Source organism: Myxine glutinosa, chromosome 1 (genome assembly GCF_964187855.1).
Source record: "Myxine glutinosa chromosome 1, kmMyxGlut1.1, whole genome shotgun sequence".
Lineage (NCBI taxonomy): Eukaryota > Metazoa > Chordata > Myxini > Myxiniformes > Myxinidae > Myxine > Myxine glutinosa.
In genome coordinates, this window is record NC_136261.1 from 9771391 (window position 1) to 9795668 (window position 24278).

The 24278-nt window shown below is 46.3% G+C and overlaps 1 protein-coding gene across 1 annotated transcript; it reads left to right on the plus strand.

The window, feature by feature from the left end:
* Window positions 1-282: 282 nt before the first annotated feature.
* On the plus strand, window positions 283-7086 carry LOC137421244 (uncharacterized). The gene is made up of 4 exons (XM_068107115.2): window positions 283-935; window positions 1103-1138; window positions 1445-1531; window positions 5896-7086. Exons 1-4 carry the CDS (start codon window positions 597-599, stop codon window positions 5902-5904), a joined length of 471 nt encoding a protein of 156 aa, XP_067963216.2. The 5' UTR covers window positions 283-596; the 3' UTR covers window positions 5905-7086.
* The last annotated feature ends 17192 nt before the right edge of the window (window positions 7087-24278 follow it).

Sequence of the window (24278 nt, forward strand, 5' to 3'; positions counted from 1 at the left end):
TGTCAGTCTGGTAAAGCATCAAATCCCATATTTACTTGTCAGTCTGGTAAAGCATCAAATCCCATATTTACTTGTCAGTCTGGTAAAGCATCAAATCCCATATTTACTTGTCAGTCTGGTAAAGCATCAAATCCCATATTTACTTGTCAGTCTGGTAAAGCATCAAATCCCATATTTACTTGTCAGTCTGGTAAAGCATCAAATCCCATATTTACTTGTCAGTCTGGTAAAGCATCAAATCCCATATTTACTTGTCAGTCTGGTAAAGCATCAAATCCCATATTTACCTGTCTGTTTACCTGTTCTTCGTTTCTGCTAATGAACACACTAATCTCGACATTTTTTGTTCTTCTTCCAGTGGAAACATCTTTTCTGTAGGTTTTGTACTGACTTAAAGTGAACATATAAAACACATGTTTTTGTGCTCCACAACCATGTTGTCGATGTCATGTAGAATATGGTACATAAGAAAAGTTGTTGTTTGATTCCGAAATCCTTTAGCCTATCCTTACTTCTACTCCATTCTCTTCATATGTCACACCTTTTTCATTTCTTTAGAATTATTTCTTGCAGATAAAAACATTTGTATTGCAGTGATGGGAAGCCTGGCACGCCACAACAGTTCTAAGGAAAGAGGCACCGCCCGGGATATGCTACCGGGAAGTGGTCTCGAAGCCACCGATTGCGGAGTAGTGACCCGCCTCGATGGACACAGCCGACCGGGAAGCCGGAGATCCACAAGACCCATCGTAGAAACGTTCCTGACAGACAATGATGGCGGTAGCCAGCCGTGGCTGGGACTAGACCTGGACGGGTTTCCATTCAACCCGGGTCAGCCTCAGAGCCAGTCCCAGGCCCAGGCAGGGCAATTCGATGGCCACAGCCCACTACAACTTGGGGACAGCGACACTCTGCCTTCCACGGCCCCCTTGGACGTGAGCAACACATATGACAAGGAAAACTTTACCCTGTTATATAGTTTCCGGCATCATTTAGCTTGAGGGGGAGCGGTCCCAAGAAGTCCGCCATGTTTGTGTACATAATATATAGATTGTCTGCTTGTGCATTTGTAAACCTACATAATTTATGTGTTTCTCTGCAGGTGAGGAAAATTAAATACTCTGAGCTTGATGTGCAGGTAAAGTTTTAAATAATTTATTGTATTCCTGTTGGTGTGTTTGTCATTTTCTTAAAATATTTATGTAATTGCAGTTTTGTAAATATTTTATCGATGCTCTATTAGATATGTTGTGGGTGATAGTCTGATTGATGTCTACAGCTGGCAATATTGTTAAATCAGTCATGTGGAACCATCACAGGGATTCGTATTGATAAAAGGCTTAGCTTGTAATGTTTTAAGACATTTTGTATCTGATGTTCTTGTACAGAAATGTTTACGTACCATTGTGATGATTATTTCTGTTGCTGATTTTGATGCCCTCAGCGTGTAATGCGAACACGTCAAAGACACGGTGAGATGCTCCGGGAGCTGCGGGAAAGAGTGGACTCCATGGACAAAGGCCCGAGTCAGGTGCGATGAAACTATAATACTTTTAACTTTCCTGAAAATGTGTGTATAAATTAATTTAATTCCAAAATCCTGTGTACAGTGGTGGTTGGTAGTCCCAGTTCTCTGGATGCAAAATCTTGTGTACAGTGGTGGTTGGTAGTCCCAGTTCTCTGGATGCAAATCCTGTGTACAGTGGTGGTTGGTAGTCCCAGTTCTCTGGATGCAAATCCTGTGTACAGTGGTGGTTGTTAGTCCCAGTTCTCTGGATGCAAAATCCTGTGTACAATAGTGGTTGGTAGTCCCATTTCTCAGGATGCAAATCCTGTGCACAGTGGTGGTTGGTAGTCCCAGTTTTCTGCATGCAAATCCTGTGTACAGTGGTGGTTGGTAGTCCCAGTTCTCTGGATGCAAAATCCTGTGTACAATAGTGGTTGGTAGTCCCAGTTCTCAGGATGCAAATCCTGTGAACAGTGGTGGTTGGTCGTCCCAGTTTTCTGGATGCAAAATCCTGTGTGCAGTGGTGGTTGGTAGATGCATTATCTGGATGCAAAATCTTGTGTACAGTGGTGGTTGGTAGTCCCAGTTTTCTGGATGCAAAATCCTGTGTACAGTGGTGGTTGGTAGTCCCAGTTTTCTGGATGCAAAATCCTGTGCGCAGTGGTGGTTGGTGGATGCAGTTATCTGGATGCAAAATCTTGTGTACAGTGGTGGTTGATAGTCCAAGTTCTCTGGATACAAAATTCAGTGTATAATGGTGGTTGGTAGTCCCTGTTCTCTCAATACAAAATCCTGTGTACAGTGGTGGTTGGTAGTTCCATTTTCTGGGACTTTGTTGAAATGATTCACACACTCATTCCACGTCTGCAGCATGTGTGCCTGGTCGACCGATACTTTTCTCTTTCTGACAACTTCCAGTCTCCTTCAACCTCTTGTACCACTCTCTGATACAAGTCAGCGGTGGCGGATTCCTTCCATACCTTGTACGGAAATTATGCTGAACTTGCGTGTCGGATCTCGTCTTGCCGAAACATTCAACGCACCAAACTTTCTTCCTGTGGAGTCGCCATTTTATTTTGCAGTAAACCACCACACCTGAAAACAAAGAAAACTTTGGGTTTCTGTGTCATATAAAACAAAGAGTATCATTGTATCATTTCTGGTGCTAAATATATTAACAACCAAATTTGTCCAGGTCTTTATGGAACATCCTGCAATGTTAATAGTTAATATTTAGCCACCCGCCACTCCAGATTGTGTTTGGTGAAGCCAGATATAATGATATGTGTGGCAGGCAGCACTTATCGCTCCAGGTTCTGGGCAGCAAGTGCTGTATTTTTGGATACTCACTGTTTGGAGTCACATAATATCCGCTATGTAATAGAGGTTTTCAGAGTCACAAGTGCAGGGAAGTTGCTATGTTGCCCTGACGATGTTCTAATGACAGCGAAACCGGTCGGTCGAGGTAGCTGCAGCTTTCGTGCACTTGTGACAACACCTGAATTAACATCTTGATAATTATAGTGCTGCAAGATAGATCCCTCTTGGGTGCCGCAGACAGTATGTGAGCTCTGGCGGTGACGTCATGGCATTCGGCTCAGGTTGGAGAACGATTTCATTGGTATCCCGACTATAGATCAAAAAAGTATGTTATAAGTAGGAAGCCCCAAGCGCACTTTTTGTTACCTTGTTCGTGGGTACATTTTTACCTGCGACATATCACAGGTCTACAAGTAACATTGTGTTGCTGCTTGGTTTGGGGTTCTTGTTTTGGGTCAATTTTTGAAATGTGCACCCATTGATGAACCCACCCATTGAGTACCGTGACGAAATGATATGGCCGCCATCTTGGTTTTCTGGTGGGCCCAACACATCAGGCCTACACACCTCCGCTGATTATACACTGCCCGGGTTTGTTGCAATTATTATACACTGACCGTAAATATAAAGAAAAAAAATTATAATATGTCGAACAATAATAAAGTTTAATCAAGCCTGTCAGAACACATGGTACATCAAAACACATGGTAAATCAGAACACATGGTGAGGTGTCAAATTCATTTTTAATAGCGCATTAAATGTGTTTTTCCCAATCGGCCCGTTAATTGATTTTGTCGCAGGTTGTGACCACAGTGCGGTTATTATTGCTTATTTGTGAAATATTAGAACAGGGAAACGGGTACATTGAGGATGTGTTGACCCTTGCCAGGAGCCAATCACAGAGTGCCTAGCCTCACACAATAACGGATGAAGCAATTACAATGATTCCAATGGAAGGAGGTGACATTCTCTCTTGGGAATTACACCTGTACCATAACGAAGAATAAAAAACAATTAATCGGATTTAAAAGTTAATACACCACAAAAGAGCACTGAGGCGACACTCTTGTACAACTTGGTTTTACACTCTCGTAGAAAATGGCTGCCGTAGCTTTGCGAAGATGGTACTGTGTTTCGGTCAGATTGTAATCACCAATTGGAGTGTCATACCTGCAGCGTTTATCGCTTTCTGAAATTTAATCGTCATCATCCATTGATCTGAAATTTAAATTTAGCATTTGAGTTTTGCCATCAAATTTTCAACAAAGCTTTATTATGAGAATATGGAGAAGGCAAATTAATAATTTGGTCAAAAACTCAAAAGGTCAAAGGTCGAGGTTGCATAAAATCGTCAATTTTCATCCGACTGACCTGAAATTTTAAGAATTTGTCTATTGGGTTAATGAATTGGTTCACCAATCAAAAGCTAGAAGGTGGTTGTTTTTTATATCAAAAGGTCAAAGGTCAAGGTTGTGTAAAATTACCAATTTTCACCTGATTGACCTGAATTTTTTTTTTTTTACATATCAGGTCACTGAATTAGTTCACAAATCAAAAGGTAGGAGACGATTGGTTTTTTTCGATCAAAAGGTCAAAGGTCAAGGTTGCATAAAATCGTCAATTTTCATCCAATTGACCTGAAATTTTAAGAACTAGGGCGTGCCCGTACGTGGGTGCAAAAAAACATGCGTGCAAACAACAACAACAACAAAAAACTTTTAAACCACGTGGCAGTAACGACCACAGAACCCCCCCCTCTATTTACATGAAATGGTTTGGTCCATTCGCAAAGCCAAAGCGAACGGCTTGCGAGTACGGTAGAACCCCCCCCCCCTCTATTTACATGAAATGGTTTGGTCCATTCGCAAAGCCAAAGCGAACGGCTTGCGAGTACGGTGACCATACCTTGGGAACCACTTGTCCGATTAATTTCAAACCTTGAAAAAGCACATCCTCGGGTCCCCAGCAATATACCTGGCAAGTTTCAAGTATATCGGACCGGTAGTTGTCGAGAAACAGCGGTCGCAGACAAACACACACACACACACACACAGACACACACACAGAGATTACTGGAATTATAGATAGACTAGGGCATGCCCGTACTATATATATATCTAAAATTATATCCCCCCCCCCCTCTATTTACATGAAATGGTTTGGTCCATTCGCAAAGCCAAAGCGAACGGCTTGCGAGTACGATGGCAATCCCCCCCCCCTCTATTTACATGAAATGGATTGGTCCATTCGCAAAGCCAAAGCGAACGGCTTGCGAGTACGGTGACAATCCCCCCCCCCCCCCTCTATTTACATGAAATGGTTTGGTCCAAAGCGAACGGCTTACGAGTACGGTGACAATCCCCCCCCTCTATTTACATGAAATGGTTTGGTCCAAAGCGAACGGCTTGCGGAGTTTGGTAAAGAAATCGCCATAGCTCGGTAACTACTTCTCCGATTAATATGAAACCTTGAAAAGGCACATCCTCGGGTCCCCAGCAATATACCTGGCAAGTTTCAAGTATATCGGACCGGTAGTTGTCGAGAAACAGCGGTCACAGACAAACACACACACACACACAGACACACACACACACACACAGACAAACACACATACACACAGAGATTACTGGAATTATAGATAGATTTGCATATTGGATCAAAGAATTGGTTCATTAATCAAAAGCTAGAAGCTGATTTTTTTTTTATAGATATAAAGCTCAAAGGTCAAGATTGAGTAAAATCATACTTTTTTTTTTTGTATTCTTTTGAAACTGTTTTCTTTATTTGGAGTATTGGAAGAAGAAGAAGATGTCTGAATACAAACTGCCTTTTCAGATAATTTCTGGTATCATTTGCAACCTGTATAGTTGAGGGTGTAACCGAGTTTAATTGTCATTATTTTTATATCTAGTTATTGATGCAATTATAGCATTTTTAAAATTTAACTTCAGAGTATAATTGTTGCTTGTAAATGAAATATTGTCTCTAACTGTGTGTGTGTGTGTGTGTGTGTGTGTGTGTGTGTGTGTGTGTGTGTGTGTGTGTGTGTGTTTGTTATTTTTCGCAGATTATTTAACTGCAATTGCCTCCATCTATTCCACGTGATCGGTGTGTTTTGCATATGCATACAAACACATTGTATCAAGATTCTCACTCTGTATCAAGTATGTACAAATGTACTTTACCTGCACCGAGGTTTTACAAAGCTACCCTAAAGGTATCACGTCTTGGCCATTGCTACCTGTGTCGTGTTTTGTCTTTTTCTGTTATGTCCCTTTTGCACCATTTCCTTTCTACATTGCGTGCCCCGTGATGCTCCCTTCTTTCCACCTATTTTCCTCTTTCGTCTCTTCCTTCCCCTCTTATACTCTCTCTTGTCATCATGTCGGTAGCTTACCATTTGTCCACTATTTTATATTGCATTTCCTTCCCTAATTCCCAGAACTTAGCCTTTACCTCCAGTGGTCAGGCTGCCATTTGCCATTAGACATTGATGTACCGATTGTTTGAAAAGAAGCCAAGTGACACATTTGCTCGAGGCATTATAATGTTTAGAAATCGACTCTGGAATGTCATGCGCTTTTTGTTTGTGCACCTGGCCGGCCACCGAATGTCAAAATCCCAACACTTGCGCGACCACGGTGCACCTGTCCATAGAGTATGGCCGCCCATCAATCTTCACTTTGCCATTCTCCAACAAGCGCGTCAAACGGTCTTATTTCCAAAACAAGTTGGAATGTAAGTCGATGCACCTTTGCTGTTGCTTTTGAATTATCTCCCATGTCGATGCGTGGCCATTCCACTGGGTACACCTGTCATTTTACCGACTCGACAAACGCACTACTCTTCACTTATTGCTCACAAACCTTTTGCTGTGGACAACTTCAAATGTATAACTTTAACTTACAGCTTCGACTCTGAGAGAGTTGTAACTTCCATGAGTCAAATGCACAGATCGAAGATAAATGCCATAAAATTGCCAGATTTTTTTCTCTTCCTCTTGTCCCCACCTCTATAAGGATCTTTACCTCTGCCACCAAAGGTGGATGGAGGTTATGTTTTCACCCCTGTCTGTCCGTTTGTTTGTCTTTCTGTATGTTTGTTACCTCCGCCACCAAAGGTGGATGGAAGTTATGTTTTCACCCCTGTCTGTCCGTTTGTTTGTCTTTCTGTATGTTTGTTACCTCCGCCACCAAAGGTGGATGGAGGTTATGTTTTCACCCCTGTCTGTCCGTTTGTTTGTCTTTCTGTATGTTTGTTACCTCCGCCACCAAAGGTGGATGGAAGTTATGTTTTCACCCCTGTCTGTCCGTTTGTTTGTCTTTCTGTATGTTTGTTACCTCCGCCACCAAAGGTGGATGGAGGTTATGTTTTCACCCCTGTCTGTCCGTTTGTTTGTCTTTCTGTATGTTTGTTACCTCCGCCACCAAAGGTGGATGGAGGTTATGTTTTCACCCCTGTCTGTCCGTTTGTTTGTCTTTCTGTTTGTTTGTTACCTCCGCCACCAAAGGTGGATGGAAGTTATGTTTTCACCCCTGTCTCACCTTTTCTTTGTTTGTGAACAAGATATCTCAAAAAGTTATGGACAGATTCGGACGAAATTTGGTAGCGATGTATAGTATGTGACAAGGACGACCTGATTCGATTTTGGTGAAGATCCGGATTCGGATCCGGCTACTATAATATTTTAAGTGATTCTTCACCATTGGAAGATAGGGCCAAAAACCATACATAGCAGGATATCTCAAAAATATATGGATGGATTTGGGCGAAACTTGGTGGACCGGTTGGGTATCTGACAAGGTCGATTCGATTCGATGTTGGTGAAGATCTGAATATGGATTCGGATATGAGAATTATTTAATTTTTAAGCGATTCTTCACCATTGGGAGATAGGGCCAAAAACTATACATAGCAGGATATCTCAAAACGTTATGGATGGATTTGGATGAAACTTTTTGGACAGGTTGTGTGTGTGACAAGGAAGAATCCATTACATTTTGATGAATATCCGGATCCGGATCCAGCTTGAAGAATTTTAAAAGTGATTCTTCACCATTGAGTGACATGGCCAACCAGGCGGAGGTTTGCTCTCTACTGAGGGCCGTTATAATAGTCTCTGTTTTTCCATAAAATTGACAGATTTTTTTCTGTTCCTCTTGTCCTCCCTCTGTAAGGATCTTAGTCTGTGTTTTTCCATAAAATTGAAAGATTTTTTTTCTGTTCCTCTTGTCCTCCCCCGGTAAGGATCTTTCTTAGCCTGTGTTTTTTTTAAATTGACAGATGTTTTTCTCTTCCTCTTGACCCCCCTCTATAAGGATCTTCGCCTGTGTTTTTCCATAAAATTGACAGATTTTTTTTCTCTTCCTCTTGTCCTCCCTCGATAAGGATCTTAGCCTGTATTTTTTCATAAAATTGACAGTTTTTTCTCTTACTTTTGTCCCCCCTCTGTAAGGATCTTCGCCTGTGTTTTTTCATAAAATTGCCAGATTTCTTTTTCTCTTCCTCTTGTCCCCCTTCTTCACCTGTCTTTCTTAGCTTCGCCTGTAAGGATCTTAGCCTGTGTTTTTTCATTAAATTGACAGTTTTTTCTCTCTTCCTCTTGTCCCCCCTCTGTAAGGATCTTAGTCCGTATTTTTCCATAAAATTGACAGTTTTTTCTCTCTTACTCTTGCCCCCCCCCCCTCTGTAAGGATCTTAGCCTGTGTTTTTTCATGAAATTGCCAGATTTATTTTTCTCTTCCTCTTGTCCCACCTCTGTAAGGATCTTAGCCTGTGTTTTTTCATGAAATTGCCAGATTTATTTTTCTCTTCCTCTTGTCCCACCTCTGTAAGGATCTTAGCCTGTGTTTTTTCATGAAATTGCCAGATTAATCTTTCTCTTCCTCTTGTCCCACCTCTGTAAGGATCTTAGTCCGTATTTTTCCATAAAATTGCCAGTTTTTTCCCTCTTACTCTTGTCCCCCCTCGATGAGGATCTTCGCCTGGGTTATGCAGGAGGGCTCGGCACCATGCGTGTTAGACGCATCAAGTAGGGTTGACTTGATAGATATATCAGTTTTGTTGCTGCTCTATGAGTAAATAATATGCAATGGGACTTGACGAGAAATGTTTTGTGAACAATTCCCAAATACAGTAACACGGAGCCTTGTTGGAAGTTTCCGGAAGGTTATCCATGAAAAATTATGTACCGAGGGTTGAAATATAATGAGGATAGAATTGGGTTTCGCACCATTTTCCAACAGACTTGGAATTTACAACATGGCTGCTTTTCCGGAAATGAATGTGCCACTGTTTCACATCAGTGACAAAAGATTAATGATAATATTAATGAACAAAAGATTAATGACTCAATGCACGATGATTGCCCAATGGCCTCGCCATACCGAGTGACACCCATGTGGGCAAGTGTTGGGGTTCAAACGATCGAGTGTGCCGAGCCAAGTGCTATTACTTCTGTATACCCCCTGCCCAGTTTTGTACATGCGTGTTGGCCCCACATGGGACTCCCGCATTTTTCCAATAAACAGTGTTGAGTACACGTACTTTTGTTCATGTGCCATTGCCCATCGCTTTACATTCGTGGGTTACCTACAGACCTGGGGTTGGCGGGATCGCTATCATATCGTGCACTTACCTTTGAGTTATCTCGACTGTGCTTTGCAGGCGTGGAATTGCATCATCGAATGTGCCTTCTGTTGAATGGGTCGTTCAGCTAGGGACCCTTCTACCAGCATTGGTTGCTGCCGGATGTTAAATATCTCATGATGACTTTCGCAAAGTGGACCCGCAACCTGGCCAAATTGCAAGTTGCTGCCATAACCAGCCCTGGGTCGTACCGGTCGCTTTCTATGTGTATCTCTTGAGAGAATCTCACTACACCAAACGACTGTTAAACGACAAGGATATAACATTACACAATATACGATGGTTCTGCCATTGTATACTAGAATGGACATAACATGTCTGAATCAGTAAAGAATGACACACACGCATGCACGCACACAAACAAACAAACACACACGTGGATAATCTGAGACTTGGTAGGTCTCTGTTCCAACTGTTACGTGGTCCTCCCGGTAACTACCTGGTCTGGGTGACCCCCGGACCGTGGGAGGACCCCGCCAGAAAGATATATAGTTTGTACGCTTTCGTAACGCAATCAATATGAATTCCGGTCAATAAGAAACCCCACACCAAGGATCCGGAATAATCAATAATATATTCCCCGAGCAATCAACAACCATCAACAATCAACAATCAATATTACTAAGATGGCCATCTTACATATGTGTCCTTTTGCGTTACGAAAGGCAAATGTGTCCCTGTGTGTGCCCCGTGATGTGTCCCTGTGTGTCCCTGTGTGTCCAAATGTGTCCCAAATGTGTCCCTTACATATGTGTCCCTCTTTGTTCCCCACTCACGACCCCTTGGGTCACTGTCCCTCACAATGTCTCTGGGCCCCTCCAGACCGAGGTGAAGGTCGGCTTCTCCGCACACGGGCGGTGGAACGAACCCCGGGCGGATGTGCTCCAAACGTGCACATCACGTACCGGGGACAGCTGCTGCAGTGCACACCTCCTTGCCAAGCAACGGGGCAAAACCAAGCGCGGCTTGCAACGCGCGCGAGGCCCAAGGTGCGACCCGTACGCGTCCTTGTAGACGGTGATGCGAACTGTGCCGGACGCTTGGTTCCGTGCACGAACCCATGGCGACTTGACGTGTAAATGGGTAATTACCCCGCGCAGGTAACTCCTTCTGCCAGACGGGCTTTCAAACGCAGCGTCCCCCACGCTGCTCAATATCGATCCCGCTCGCGTCGGAGCTCGGCGAGGAAGAGGAAGAAGATCGCCGCTTCTCCCGGACCTCGTGTCTTTTCTTCTTCCGTTTCCGGTCTCCTTTTCCCCAGAAGGGCTCCTGACCCTTTAATCACAACAACCTTTAATCAAATAAACATTAATAAGCAATGACCTGAATAGTAATTCACATAAATCCGTAACACATCGACTGAACCCCACCCACGTGAGGAGATAGTAGCCATTAGCCAATAATAGTAAACCTTACTATTTTTCAGGGTCCCTCATCGTGAATAACACTCGACCCAAACAAAGCCATTGGAAATTTTATGCAACAAACCCAGTCAGTGTATAATCAGCAGAGGCCTACAGGCTGAATGTGTTAGGTCCATCAGAAAACCACAATGGCGGCCATATCTTTTCTTCTTGGTGCTACCATAGGTAGAGTCAAGTGACACATGTGGGTGTAGTCCAGCAGATGTCCGGCCAATGGGCGCACATTTCAAAAATCTACTCCCAACAACAACCCCAACTAGAACAACAAAAACACCAGCAAGAATAAATGACAACTATCGAGGGTGCCTTTTCGTGGTGGTTGTAACCCCTAATGCAAGTCGGGAGCCAAATCTTCCCATTCTTCCCTGCTGCCTGGATTCGTCAGGGCAGGGCGGTCATGGTGAGAGTGCTGATTGGTCACCATGGACCGGCCCTTTCCCTCTTTGTCTCTCTCTCTCTCTCTCTCTCTCTCTCTCTCTCTCTCTCTCTCTCTCTCTCTCTCTCTCTCTCTCTCTGTCTCTCTGTCTCTCTGTCTCTCTGTCTCTCTGTCTCTCTGTCTCTCTCATCCTAGATGTGGGGGATCTCTGGATCGCTCCTGGGAGATCAATTGGCTGTCTTCGTGCGGCGGGCTTGTTCAAGAGAACTGTCGCGGGCTATACAACTACAACAACAAATGAAACTAATTATGGGACACAGTCTGTGTTCCATAATTAGTTTCATTCTCTATTATTTTCAACACAATTTTCATTCTTCAATGTCCCGTCCCCTCCCCCGCTCTTCCTTGGTGTGTCGGCACTGGTCTCTCATCTCAGGGATAACCTTGCAGGCAGCTTGACATCGCGATTGAAGGGTCAACAATGCCCTACTGCCTCAGGCACACCTCCCTCCTCTCCACCTTGCCCCCAGGATCATCTACTATTGTCGCCTGCTCCTCAGCACAACGATCATCTGGGGCTCTGCCAATTTTTCGTCGTTTGGTGCAAAGAGTTTTAAATCATCCATGTAAAGTAAATGTGTCACATTTTTCTCTCTTTGGACATTCTCTTGTTTAGTGTCAGTGTGTATCCATGTCCTTGCTCATTAATGCTCAGTGGGTCCAGGGCCAGGCAAAACAGGAAGGGTGAAAGGCTGTCTCAGTGGAGATTCCTTGACGTATCTTCACTCTTTGTATTTCGATCTTTCCTTCCGAATACTGTCATATCAATGTGGTATTCCAAAGCTCCATTGCTTTCTCTAACAGTTTGATTATTTGGGGGTTGATCTTGTTTAATTGCATGCATTTTGTATCATCCATGAAAGTGGGACACTATCAAAAACTTTTTTGTTGTCTAGTCTATCCATGCTGTGGATCATTTTGTTCTTCGTGTGTGTGTGTGTGTGTGTGTGTGTGTGATATTTGTGTATATAATATGTAAAAAATGAAAATTAAACTAGAGCAATTGCGACTGTGTCGCCAATATGCCTCCGCATCGTCTGACAACGGCTAGATGCCCTTGTTCACTATCCTAAAAATAAACAAGTTTGATTGAAATCCCTTCAGCTGTTTTCACGTATCACATTATCACCAGCCATGACAGGTTTCATGTCGATCAGTGAAGCGGTTTCAGAGAAGGGATTTTTTTTCAATGATCGGGTTTCAAGCTAATATGGCTGCCATACCACATGACATATGACCTTTAAAAATGTACGCTCTGCATATGTATCGGTCAGGGATCATGTTTGTGAAGTTTCGTGTTGATCAGATAAGGTTTATTTTTCTATCCAAGATGACTGCCAAATCACATGACCTATGATGTCATCATTTTCAAACCATATGCAACAGTGCTGTTGGATGGTATTTGTAAAATTTCCCATCGATAGGGTAAGCAGTTTCAGAGATATAATTATTTAATATTTTCCTTCAATCCAATATGGCTGCAGCACTGTGTGACCAATAATGTTTCGTGCTAATCTTTTAATCACCATGCCTAGTCGATGACACACGTAAAGTTTCGAGTTAATTTATTTGGTGGTTTGGGAGAAGATGTTTTTTGAAGGTTTTAGGTTAAATCCAATATGGCTACCAAACCATGTGACTTGTGATGTCATAAATTTGCTATTTCAACACAAATGGGTCATAAATGATGTGCATGCAATTTCAGATTTTTAGGATAAGGAATTCGATTAAAACATTTGTAGCTGGTGTACCATTTCACCTATGATGTCATCATTATCATGCTGTTGTTTGCCATTGGGAGTACATGACAATGTGCCAAGTTTCAAAATTTTCCATTGACTGGTTTCCGAGAAGTAACTTTTTAATTATTTGCGTTTATTCCAAGATGGCTGCCATACCACATGACATATGACGTCACAATTATGAAAAAAAACATTCTGCATGGGTGTCACTCCCACCCTGAAAGTTTTATCTCAATCAGACATGTGGTTTCTGAGAAAAACGAGGTTTAGCCCGTGCGGACAGACGGACGGACAACCCAAAAACATAATGCCTCTGGCCACCTTCGGGGGCGGAGGCATAAAAATAATACCATTCCCTCCTTTATGTGTAATGTTATCCCCTCTTTGTAAACCAGTGCTTTCTCCTATGCCTAATGCTAATGATCCTGTGTCTGTATGTGTGACTATGTATGTATGTATGTGTATATAGTGAAGAGTAAATTTATTTATTTATATTCTCCCGGGTACTTCTGCTAGTTTTATATAAACCCAAACCAGCATCACCTCAACTCACCATTTTATATAAACCCAACCCAGCATCGCCTCAACTCACCATTTTATATAAACCCAAACCAGCATCACCTAAACTCACCATTTTATATAAACCCATCTTCATCTGTTATATAAATATATTTTAATGTGTTTTATATATATATATATATATATATATATATATATATATATATATATATACATACATACATATATATATATATATATATATATATATATGTATGTATGTATGTATATATATATATATATATATATATATATATATATATATATATGTATGTATGTATGTATGTATATATATATATATATATATATATATATATATATATATATGTGAAGAATCAGCTCTTCGTTTGGTGAAGAAGTCCACAAATAGCCTGAAAATGACGCAGTTTTTTATTAAAGCCAACTTATACAGATCCGGAGGAGACCGACGTCTACAGCAAGCTACAGCAAGAACATGCCAAGTCAAGCCTTCCTGAAAACGCATTGATTCTCATTCACTTATATACGAATACGATTATCAGAAAATCTCCGAGAGAACAAAGCGACTGGCGAGAGTCCCTCCCACCGTTATCATTCGGGGGAGTCAGCCCTTCCTTATCATTTGGACCAAATGTTTCTCTGGGCTCCGAGAAAACAGAAATGTAACTCACAAAGAGGAGAGTGTATGCTTAGCCAAACAAACCCATATATTTTATGGGTTTGTGTACATGAGTAATCCAAAGCATGTTTATACAGAGTCATGCGTTGCTGAGATTAAAACAAAATATATATGGTTAACGATAGGTTCATGTCATTCTACTAGCATTACGCAAAAACAAGCGCATGTGGGCGTGGTTTTACGACCAGCCTCGAAAAAAGCACACGTATACAATTGTCCAGCATGACCTCATTTTAAACACAAACTGAAGCATGTTTATTAAAATTCAGGCGCCGCTATGATTATATAATTAATGTTTTTCAAGTTTATATCTGCAATTCGAGCACTCCGCTTGAAACTACACATTCCACGCGCGCATGAACGTCCGACATCCAGCGTCCGATATTCAGCAAAGTCGCAATGACCCACAATGCATTTGGGCACACATCCTCCGAGCAACCTCATACAGCACACCCGTGACTCGCGGCTCGCTCGGCTTTTGCCTAAAAACACAATAACTCTACTCTAACTTCCACGGAGCCGCACGGCGGAAACGCAGGTTTGTACCACATTTTAATAAAACGAACATTGCCAGGATTCTCGGATAGACGTTTAATTTCACAACACACATGACAAAAATCCGATTTAAATTCAGAGATCGCCGATCGACCTGGCACAACCATCTTAACGCGATGACGCCACGCCGCCCCCCCCCCCCGTCTTGGCGCGCACCCTCGTGCCTCCGCACGAATCTCAACACTCCCTGCACGCCGCTCTATTCGCGTTCCCGGCGGGGTTTACCTCACTTGGGACATGCAGTCGGCTGTCATAACAGAGAATTGTCAATAAAGAATCTACGACTTGACATTCCTTCCTCTTGTCTCGTCGAGACAAAGTATCTTAAGAGACAACGTGCCACATCGGGCTTTATTGAAAAATAATTGTGTAATGCGGGTATTGAAAAAATAATTGTAATGCGGGTATCTCCCAAGGGCATATCGTGCGCCCAAAGCGCTTCGCCTGGCGATTTGGCGAGCGTGTCGTGCGGTGCGTGCTTGGAACCTGAGGGCTCAGAACATGAAAGTCCATTAACGTTTCGGATCCACAACGAAGGTGTCTGGTCCAGATGAGGTTCTGCTCCGCCAGAGGGCCCGTCACCTCCCCTGCGGAACTTGCTCCCCCCACCCTTTGCAGACTCAGTCCTTGCAGATCTTCGAAGTTAATCAACGATCATGCCCATGAGGTCCCTCACGTGCTGCTGTTCTGGGGAATACATAGTATTGTCAGTATCTTGTGTCTCAATTTCCTGGTCAGGGTACAGAGCGTAAAAATCCGATTCACTTGAAGCATTTGAACTTAATACATATGAAGCAAAGAGAGGAACTTCCTTTATGTCAAAGTCTCCCATGGGCGCCTGGTCGGCTTGCGGGTCTAGGACATCCGCGTCGGGTCCCTCGACCGCCAGACCCAGTGTCGCAATCAGATCCATAGTTGGGTCGGAAGGGGGCGTGCAGCTGTCAGCTTGTAATACATAAGCAGCGTTAGCCAGTACACGCAAGGGGTTTATAGCACAAGTATCACAGTCATCACATACACCGTTACAGGCAGCAGCCAGTTCCCACATGGGATCCGCACAAGTATCACAGTCATTACAAAATTCAATGCAATTTTCTGGAGCGCCGGTCGCAACTGCCTTGTTGAAGGACCCGTTCAGGTCGACGGCCTCAGTGGTCAGAGCCATAGTCGTTGTCGGCGGCTTTTTCACTTTCCATCCTGTAAAATACTTTCTCATACAGAGGAGGACTAGAGATTTCATTAGTGCCCCCCAAATTACTACCCCGATTATCACAGCCAGTGCGGTCAATAACCACTTCACTATGGTGCCCGTCCATCCCTGGAACCAGTCAGTGAGCCAGCTAAATGTATAAGAATTTTCGCGCGCGATCCGATCGATCGTCAGGGCGTGGCTAGTTTCCCTTAGTCTCACTATTGCGGCTGACACTCCTTCAGATGGATCGGGTATGTAAGTGCAACATTTTCCCTCTATAATTCCGCATACCCCTCCTTTCTCTGCCAGGAGCATGTCCAAAGCCACCCGATTCTGCATCACCATTGTACGCATGTGAATTACCGTGTCCAATAGTATGTCATGAGCCGCAGCGGTGTCGTTTGCCACCTTTTCTAGGGTCAAAGCCAATTTGTCTATTCGGAAACTATCCATGACTGTGCCCGCTCCTGGGAAGAAGAAACCAAACACCTTTTCCCATAGACTCCCGTGTAGTTTAGTGGTTCCATCTTCGTTCATGACTGACCTCTTATAACGCCTGTCCAAGGACTTTGGGTCTAGCTCATCCAGTATCTCAACGTCAGGAAGGACTGAACCCAGATAACATGTGCCCCCCCAATTATTTGGTAAATAGGGGTAAGCCTTGTCGCCGCATATAAACATTGTCCCATGGGGTGGGACCAGGTGGGTGGATAAGCACTGGAGTCCCTTTACCACCCCATTAATCCTACTAACCCCCCTAGAGAATGTTATAGCCGTTATGTTGTGGTTGTGTTTATCTTGCAGTACTATTCGTAATGTAATCCCCGAGCTCCCTTGTCCCAGCTTCCCGGGGAGAGTGTAGGCGCATTCTGATTCTCCCATACGCAAGTGGCCGGAACCCTGGAGGCAGACCTTCCCTTTCTGTGGTTTGACCCAGACGGGGGCAGGCCTCTCGGCCACATGGGCAATCATTGACGGGCGATAATTAAATTGTCGATTGCAACTCTTGCCGTTGTCAACCCCTTCTCTTTCCAGCGTGGTGACTAAACATGGGGAATCGATAGGTTGTGAGCAGAGGTCATTGAGGGACAGAGGTAGCACTATCATGTGTATTCCTGTGGTGCCTGCTTGGGGAAAGCGCATGCACGACCAGCAGTGTGTCCTATTTTGAATTGTTGCCACCTCCCTGGCCACTTTCCAATATGTGTTTTCACCCTTCTTTGGGGCCTTATTCTGGGGTTGTGGCGTGAGTATGTATTCGATGCATGGTATGTAGTTCCTTTCGCCACCGGCCGCGCCAGGGGTCCAGACGCTGCACCGGACCTGCATGGTCATGTCTTTCCCTAGGCGTGTGCGTGTTTGTAGCTTAAAATCAGGGGTTCCCCATTGGTATCCTGGTTGGGCCAAGGTCTTAATGCTAGCTTGCCCGTCTTCCCGGAACTCTCGTTGCTTTTGTAGTACCATGCCAACGCGTCCAGGCCCTGCCGACAGTGCTAGCCAATTTATGTTCACCCAATTTGTGTGCAGGGTTTTCTGTTCGAAACATGGTAGTGATACTCTTTGTCCCCATGTTACGGTGAGGTGTCGGGTTTCGTTTTCGCATCTATTGGAATCGGAGTTTCCCCTAGCTGCTGTCGCTATCAATAGTATTGTACCTATGATTAGGCCCATCCTTACTGTGGTTGCTGTGGTGTAGTGTCTGGTGCTTGTATGGCCAACTTACAGTGCGTGGCGTGGATCCACGAAGTCTTGCCCTCGCAAAAGACTGCCGTTGGTGTAGTCAGCAACACCTGGACTGGTCCCTTCCACCTTGGTTCCAAGGCGTTCTTGCGGGTGAAGTGTTTTACGAGCACGTAATCGCCGGTCTGGAAGTCGTGGATGGCGTGGCTTGTTGGTTCAGGCAACGCCTCTCGTACCCGGGCGTGAATTCTGCGTGCCACGTTGGACAATCCTCTGCAAAACTTTAAAAGCATGTCATCCATCACAGGCAAGTCAAGTTTGGACATGTCCATCGGTGCCGAAACAGGCAAACTCATAGGTCGTCCCATTAATATCTCGTGGGGGGAAAGGCCCGTGGTGCAGCCCGGGGTGGACCGGATACTCATTAACGCCAGCGGGAGTGCTTCCGGCCACTTCAAACCTGTGTCTGCACAGATCTTGGCTACCTTGAGTTTCAGCGTCCCATTGGTGCGTTCCACAAGTCCCGCTGATTGTGGGTGATAAGCGCAATGGAAAGATTGTTTCACGCCCAGTGCCTTTAGGATACCCTTAATCACCTCTCCCGTGAAGTGGCCCCCTTTGTCTGACGAAATTTTCTGAGGGATGCCGAATCTGCACATGAAATCCCGCACGAGGCGCTTGGCTACTGTCGGGGCGTCTGACTTGACGCATGGATAGGCCTCGACCCATTTTGTGAACATGTCCACGATTACCAGGACATATCGGAACGACATACTTGGTTCCATGTTAATAAAATCGAACTGGACATGACAGAAGGGCCCGATTGGCCGAGGATGGCCCGCATTATGTGGGTGCCTAGGGGGTGCCCCCCTGTTGTGTTGTTGGCAAACCGCGCATGACCGGCACACCTCTGATGCGATTCGCGACAGTCCCGGTGCCGCCCAGGTATAGTTTATCTGTTCCATCACCCCCCTCTGGCACACATGGCCATTTTGATGTCCCATACGTGCCAGCCAAGGCAGTAGTTCCTTGGGTGCTATCGGTTTTCCGTGAAGGGTCCACATCGCATTTGGTCCGGGGCGTGTGGCCCCTCTTTTTACCCAGTCATTGTGTTCGGCTGCTGTTGCTGCGTTTTGAAGTTTTATAACGTCCTCATTAGTTGGTGAGGCGGTGATGATGGTGCACCCAATTTGCGGGGAGGGGGTAGGTCCTGAGGTCGGTACGTTGGCAGTTTGCGTGTGTGCCCCCTTTGCTCGCGTTACCATCGGCATGTTCTGTCCTATTTGTTGGTTGGCCGCTTTTCCTGCCGCTGCGTCTGCTCTGGCGTTGCCTCGGGCGACGTCAGAGTCTGTCCTTTGGTGGCCGCGACATTTAATTACCGCGATAGCGCGGGGAAGCAAGATGCTTTGGAGTAGCCCTTCAACCAGTTCGCCGTTCTTTATGACCGAACCCGCGGATGTGAGAAAGCCTCGCATCTTCCAGATTGCCCCTTTGTCGTGAACTACCCCGTGCGCGTATGCTGAATCTGTATAAATGTTGACGGCCAGGTCCGCCGCCAAGCTGCATGCTCTAGTCAAGGCGCACAGCTCCGCCTGCTGGGCGGAAAATGTGGGCGGAAGGCGCCCACTTTCTACCGTCTCGCTATCTGAACACACCGCGTATCCAGATAGCAAAGAGCCGTCCCATCCGCGTTTAGCCGACCCATCGACGTAGTACACACGATCGGGGTCGTTGAGGGGAACGTCCTTCAGGTCCGGACGTACCGTGGAGACTTGCTGTACTACATCGACACATACGTGGGGTTCGCCCTCCTCTGGGGTGGGCATCAGTGAGGCCGGGTTGAGTGTAGTGCAACGTTTAATGGTGACGTTGGCGGCCGTAATCAGTGCTGTTTCGTAATGCATTAATCTAGTGGTCGACAAATGTTGTGTTGTCCGCTGTAGTAACAGTGAAGTGACGCAGTGCAGTACCTGTAGCGTTACCGGGTGCCCCATCACAATGTCCGCTGTCCTTTCCACAGCGTACCTAGCCGCTGCCACGGCTTGCAGGCACACCGGAAACCCTTGCTCGACCGGTTCCAGCTTTTTACTAAAGTAGGCTACCGGTCGTTCCTTATCTCCATGAGTCTGTGTCAAAACGGACTGAGCAAAACCCCTTATTGCATGAGTGTAAAGGGTGAATGGTTTCGCATAATCGGGGAGTCCTAAAGTCGGTGCCGTTACCAATGCCTTTTTCAGCCCCTCGAAACAGCGCATCAATTCGTCCGTCCAAACCAAGTAGTTTGGTTCTCCTACTCTAGTGGCTTCGTACAGCGGTTTAGCAAGTAGCGCGTAGTCAATTATCCAAGAGCGGCAGTAACCCGTCATACCTAGGAAGCGCAACATCTGTCGTTGCGTACTTGGCCGTGGCGATTCCATGATGGCGGTCACCCGTCCAACATGCAGTTCCCGCTTCCCGTGTGAAATGGCATGACCCAAATAGGTTACTACCTTCCGTACAAATTGGAGCTTTCTCCGTCCCACCTTGTGGCCCTTGGCCGCCAAGGCTCTTAGCAGGGCCATGGAGTCCACTTCACAGGCTTCCTTGGAAGGGGAACAAATCAACAAGTCGTCAATGTATTGCAACAACACCGAACCCCCTTTTAGTTCCACGTCTGCCAAATCGCGGTGCAACGCTCGGGAGAACAGGGTGGGGCTGTCGGAGAACCCTTGGGGTAACACCGTCCAGGTGAACTGGCGCCCCCTAAAGGTGAAGGCGAACAAGTATTGTGACTCGGGTGCGATGGGTACGGAGAAAAAGGCCGAGCATAAGTCAATGACGGTAAAATGTGTTGCGTCCGGTGGAATAGATGTCATAAGGCCTTCCGCGTTCGGTACCACTGGGTGTATGCCTTGTATGACCTTATTCACTTCCCTCAAATCCTGCACGAACCTCCATTTATCCTGCATTGGTTTCTTTACGGGCAAAATTGGTGTGTTGCATTGGCTGTTAGTTTCTACAATTATTTTCTGTTTCACCAAAGATTGAATCACTGGCTCTATGCCCGCATCGGCCTCGTGCCGCAATTTATATTGTCTCACGTTTGGGAGGGACATTCCTGGTTGGACCGGTATTACCAGAGGCTTGGCATCGCGAATTCGCCCGACATCGTTGTCGTGTTGGGACCACAAATCGGCCGGAACCTCCTCCAAGAGGTCATCGGACTCGCCCGGGCCCTGAGACACCGTTCGTACAACGTGGTTGCCCTTTGGGGGCAGGTCTGTCTCTTCAAATTTTCCTTCTATACTCTGCTCCTCAAGGGTGATCAAATACCCTTCGTCATTGTCGAGCATCGTCACTGTCCAGTGGTCCACTTCATAAATGGCGCTGCACGGAATTTCTCGCAAACGCCCCATCATCCATCCTATACTTTCCGCCGGCCATCCTTTGGCGGTGGTGAGGGTAACATGGGCGTCCACCCCTGCGGGGTACTAAGACAACGCCCGCTGTTCCGCGGTTAGGGTTACCTCGACGCCTATTCCCTCCCGTCCAACCCATATATTTGACAATATTAGGTCCGAATTCTTACCTATTGACCCCTTTATCTTTCCTCGGTACTCGTCGTCATCGCCCCTAGCATCGTAGTAGGCCGTGCAATGGGGAGGGTTGTCCTTTATGTCTGTTGTAATTTGGTGTACGTGCAGCCAATCTCGCAACCCGTCACTCTGGGAGCATACTGTGTCTAGGACGTGTGCCCAAGAGGCCAAAGCCCCCTTTTCCAGGCTCCACCAGTATGCGGTGGGGCCGGGCCGAGACAATGCCGTCATTAACAGATCGCGTTTGGATTCCGCGACGTCTACAAAAACTCCCTGCTCCGTACATGAAATTTGGCAGCCTAAACGGCAAAGTAAATCCCGTCCCAACAAGTTAGTCGGGGCGGTGGTAGTCATCAAGAAAGCGTGTCTAGCCTCTAATGGGCCGCACACCACTCTTACCTCTTCTGAAATGGGAAGCGCTTGGGGCAAGCCTGAAACTCCCACTATCTGAACATCTCTATCAGTGGGGCGCAAAGATGGTAGCTGCCCTTCGTTAATAGTACTGTGAGTCGCGCCCGTATCTACGAGAAAATCTACCGGTTGCCCATCCACGTCTAGTGTCCAGGTCGGCTCCTCGGTTGGTGTCATAGTCAAGAGGGGGCATTCTACGGGCGGCCCGCCGGCGTCCCGTCAATAGGCTACTTGATTTCTCTGTGGCGGGTATCCCTGGCGGGGCCCCCGGCAATCACGTTTCCAATGTCCCATCTGTCCGCAACGGAAGCACGCCCCTTGTGGAGCGGTGGATGCGGGATGCCTGTTACTGTTGCGCTGACCCTGTTGCGTCGGACGCCTCGCAGGCTGTTGGTTCCGCTGTCCCCATTGTGGCGGCCCATTCCCGTTTGCTCCGCTTGGGGTCCAATAACTTGGGGGAGGCCCATCGATTTGGGGAGGGGGTCCCTGTGGATACCCGTTCTGGGGAGGGGGCGTTTGTACTGCCCAGGTCTGTGGAGGGGGTGGTTGCATGGCCCAGCTCTGCGGCGGTGGAGGGGGCCCCTGCATGTTCCAGTTTTGGGGAGGGGGCCCTTGTGGGTTCCAATTTTGGGGAGGGGGCCCTTGTGGGTTCCAATTTTGGGGAGGGGGCCCTTGTGGGTTCCAATTTTGGGGAGGGGGCCCTTGTGGGTTCCAAATTTTGGGGAGGGGGCCCTTATGGATTCCTGGGCAATCATTTGCAACATGTCGTCCTTTACATCGGCCTTCTTATCGTCGCCCATGTCCCACTGCTCGGCCGCTTCATCTAATTGGTCGGTTAGCCTTAGTGCGATGTGTACCCCGGCCAACAACAGGTCGACCAGGGCCCCCCAATCGTCGAGGGTCTGGGCCGGGGTTGGTGCTACATTCGGCCAGCGTGCGTGTACTTTGGCCTGGTCCCACACCCGCGCTGGCAATACAGCCTCTCCCATGTGGCAGACGTCCCGCCAATCTGCGCCTGTATTTTGTATCCACAAACGCATAAGTTCCGGTACGTGACCGGGCTGTTCAGCCAGCAAGGTTCTCACCCGCTCCTGCATAGCCGCCAAATCTGGTTCTTTCAAATGGTTTTTTTTTTAAAGGGACACATCTCGATTGTAGGCTGTGAGTTCTCCGATTCCGTGAGCCCTTCCACTGAGGGGTACAATACAATACTCCTAGCCCTTCTGGGGCCGCGAACCCGCTGTCCGCCCCATTAATTTCTTGTCCTCTAAAAGGATTGCCCGGGCTAAGGTGAACCTGAGGGGCGGCTGGTCTAGTTTTCTGGGGGTCTAACCCCTGGGGGAACAGGGGCGGGGGTGGGAGAGGTGGCGCCTGTAGCCCGGGGACAGGGCTCAGGGCTTGGGGGGGTGGGGGGTCTTGGTCTGGCATTTGGTCCAGCGGCATCACTCGCTGATTTACTTGTTTAACTGCTTACTTACTTGTCCTCTGGCCAGGGATTATTTAAATCTTTAGTTAACACCGCCCAGTCCTTTAATGGTCTTACCGCGGCAAAATGATGCCTCTTAAACATGAAAGATGCCGGGGTTCCCTTAAGGGGTCCCCTTCTTTCATTAGCTTGCTTCCCATCTTATTGCTCTGGGCTGATCCTTCCTGGAAAGTTCTTGGCCTGGCTCAACCTTTACGGCTGTCCGACCTCACTTTCCCCTCCTGGTGCTAACTGTAACTTTAAGCTTACTGTTAAGTCCTTACTTGTTTATCCTTACTTGTTTATCCTGGCTTTAACAAAACCACGTCATTCTGAGGCCTAAATGAGCCTTTACTTACAATTTCTGTTCGAGTGCAGACAGCGCGGATGACAGGGAAGCGGACTGAACCCGTTCGAAGAAGCAAGGTACAAATTTGGAAAGATAGCCCTCTGGTATAAGACAATTGCTCACCTTAATCAAATTAGAGTGCCAGCGTCCCGGCCTCGAGCAGCCTTCCTTCCGTCGCCCGGGTTCCGCTTCCCGTCTTCCGCGTCTGTTGACACCCCACTCCTGGTACCATTTGTGAAGAATCAGCTCTTCGTTTGGTGAAGAAGTCCACAAATAGCCTGAAAATGACGCAGTTTTTTATTAAAGCCAACTTATACAGATCCGGAGGAGACCGACGTCTACAGCAAGCTACAGCAAGAACATGCCAAGTCAAGCCTTCCTGAAAACGCATTGATTCTCATTCACTTATATACGAATACGATTATCAGAAAATCTCCGAGAGAACAAAGCGACTGGCGAGAGTCCCTCCCACCGTTATCATTCGGGGGAGTCAGCCCTTCCTTATCATTTGGACCAAATGTTTCTCTGGGCTCCGAGAAAACAGAAATGTAACTCACAAAGAGGAGAGTGTATGCTTAGCCAAACAAACCCATATATTTTATGGGTTTGTGTACATGAGTAATCCAAAGCATGTTTATACAGAGTCATGCGTTGCTGAGATTAAAACAAAATATATATGGTTAACGATAGGTTCATGTCATTCTACTAGCATTACGCAAAAACAAGCGCATGTGGGCGTGGTTTTACGACCAGCCTC